At 52.9% G+C, this 2652-nt stretch overlaps 1 protein-coding gene across 1 annotated transcript in view; it reads right to left on the reverse strand.

Annotated features, from left to right (window-relative positions):
• Positions 1–734: 734 nt before the first annotated feature.
• Positions 735–2652, reverse strand: part of EMH_0079660 (uncharacterized protein) — a gene marked incomplete at both ends in the record, with an annotated part of 3097 nt that continues 1179 nt past the window's right edge. The window contains 4 exons of the mRNA XM_013500154.1: positions 735–810; positions 956–1309; positions 1670–1752; positions 2308–2422. Of these exons, the coding sequence (XP_013355608.1) occupies positions 735–810; positions 956–1309; positions 1670–1752; positions 2308–2422 (628 nt within the window). The remainder of the gene's footprint in view (positions 811–955; positions 1310–1669; positions 1753–2307; positions 2423–2652) is intronic.

Below are 2652 nucleotides of genomic sequence, written 5' to 3' on the forward strand. Positions count from 1 at the left end.
GCATGCATGCATGCATGCATGCATGCATGCACATGGGGAGACAGGGGGCGAAGTATACCAGCAAGCCTTTGGTGTGTCTCTCTGACAGAAGGCGATGAGGTCTCTGGGGGCTGGGATCGGTGTGGGGTCGATCCCAGCAGATACAGCCCGCAGCTGCTGCAGAGCTAGAAAGGCCTCGTACAGCTGGCTATACACCCCAGCAGACAGAGGCGGAGACACCCCACGCACACGAGCCGCCATCACACCTAAAAAAAAAAAAACACACACATACACACAAACACAGAGAGGAGACAGTGCAGCAACAAAAAAAAAAGAAACAGAAGCAGCAGCAGCTACAAACAAAGGAAGAGACAGAAGCAGAAAGAAACAGAAAAAGAGACAGATGCAGCAATATACAAAAGAAGAGATAGAAGCAGCAGCAGCAGCAAACAAAAGAAGAGACAGAAACAGCAGCAGCAGCAGACAACAGAAAAGACAGAAGCAGCAGCAGCAACAACAACAAACAAAAGAAGAGACATACGCAGCAGCAGCAGCAACAAACAAGAGACAGAAGCAGCAGCAGCAGCAAACAGAAGAAACGATAAAAAAGAAAGAGAGAAAAGAAGAGATAAAACAAAAAAGAGACAAAAGAAGAGACAAAACAAAAAAGAGAGACAGCAGACAGCAGAACAACAAACAAAAGAAGAGACAGCCCGTTGCTGTAACCCTAAACCCTAGACCCTAAACCCTAAACCCTAAAAAAAAAAAGGAGACAGGTCCAGCCTACTGTCTCTTATATGCTGCACGCAGCGAAAGAAGCAAGAAGTGATGCTGCACACAAAAAAAAACAGAAATATACACAAAAAAAACAATATAAATAGGGTTTAGGGTTTAGGGTTTGGGGTTTAGGGTTTAGGGTTTAGGGTTTAGGGTTTGGGGTTTAGGGTTTAGGGTTTAGGGTTTAGGGTTTGCGTACGTATCAGAGAAGCACTCCTCTGTCAGTAGAGAATGGAGGATAGCGACCTCTGTCTCATCGTCAAGCCCCCCTTCTAGTGTTTGCTGCTGCTGCTGCGTGTCTGCATGCGCTGCTGCTGCAGCAAGCGTCTCCTGCTGCTGCTGCTGCTGCTGCTGCTGTTGCTGCTGCTGGTGTGGTGCAGCAGCAGATACCCCCTGATACTTCTGCTGCTGCCACGACTGCAGCAAGCTGCTGCTCAGAGCAGCAAGCTGCGGGGAGCGGACCCCCAGCCCCCTGCAGCAGCGCAGCCCCCCCAGCAGCGCAGCAGCAGCAGCACGAGGCAGCACCGGCGAAGCAGCCAGGCTGCTGCTGAGCCTGTAGGTACACTCCACAGCAGCAGATGTTGCTGCTGTCTTTTATTTGTTCTGTTTAGGGGTTGCGGTGTATAGACACCGCCACCATCATACACACGCTGCTGCTCTCCAGCAGCAGCAGCAGCAGCAGCAGCANCAGCAGCAGCAGCAGCAGCAGCAGCAACAGCAGCAGCAGCAGCAGCAGCAACAGCAACAATAACAGCAGCACCAAAAAAGGGAAAGCAACAGCAACTGCACCAGCAGCAGCAGTAGCAACCGCAGCAGTAGCAACAGCACCAGCACGAGCAGCAACAGCAGCAACAGCAACAGCAGCAGCAGCAGCAACAGCAGCAGCAGCAGCAGCAGCAGCAGCAGCTCTGACCATGATATAAGTCGCTGCAGAGAGGGCTCGAGGCCCCTGCAGCACCGGCAGTCCTCCAGAGCGGAGAAGAGCCCCACAGCATCCTACACAACCCCCAGCAACAAAAAAAAAAAAACAAAAACAAAAAAAATAAAAAAAAATAAAAAGAGACAGTAAATAAAAGAATAAATCAAAGACACAAATTATAAACATTGAAGTACAAGGAGACAAAAAAAGAAGTGGACGAAAAAAAAGGAGACAAAAAAAAAAAAGAAAGCAAAAAACACAAGACAGAGACAGCTGAGTAATATCACAACCACCACGCACAGAGACAGAAACCCTAACCCCAGCCTGCTGCACCAGCAGACACACAAGGGGCCTCCAGGAGACAAGGGGCCCCCAGCATACAAGGGGGCCCCCTAGACACAAGGGGGCCCCAGCATACAAGGGGGCCCCAGCATACAAGGGGGCCCCAGGAGACAAGGGGGCCCCAGGAGACAAGGGGGCCCCATGAGAGAGGGGCCCCCGGAGACAGGGGCCCCCTATAGAGAAGGGGGCCCCAGGAGACAAGGGGGCCCCTCATAGAGTAGGGGCCCCCAGGCCCTGGCCCCCAGGAGACAGGGGCCCCCTCGATAGAAAGGGGGGGCCCCCGTACCCACCTCAAAGCGCAGAGAATGCAGAGGAGACTGCTGCAGCGTCGACAGCAGCGGCGGTATGTAGAGGGAAGGGTCTAGAGAAAGAACCTTAACGAGACGCAACAGAGGGCTTAGGTGCCTGCATACACCAGCAGCAGCAGCAGCAGCAGCAGCAGCAGCAGTAGCAGCAGGAATAGCAGCAGCAGGAACAGCAGCAGCAGCAGCAGGAACAGCAGCAGCAGCAGTAGCAGCAGGAACAGCAGCAGCAGCAGCAGCAACAGCAGCAGCAGCAGCAGCATCAGGAACAGCAGCAGCAGCAGCAGCAGCAGCAGCAGCAGCAGCAGCAGCAGCAGGAAGTTGTTATACCTG

The sequence above is a fragment of the Eimeria mitis genome, genomic scaffold, assembly GCF_000499745.2.
Source record: "Eimeria mitis Houghton genomic scaffold, Emh_scaff5078, whole genome shotgun sequence".
Classification (NCBI taxonomy): Eukaryota; Apicomplexa; class Conoidasida; order Eucoccidiorida; family Eimeriidae; genus Eimeria; species Eimeria mitis.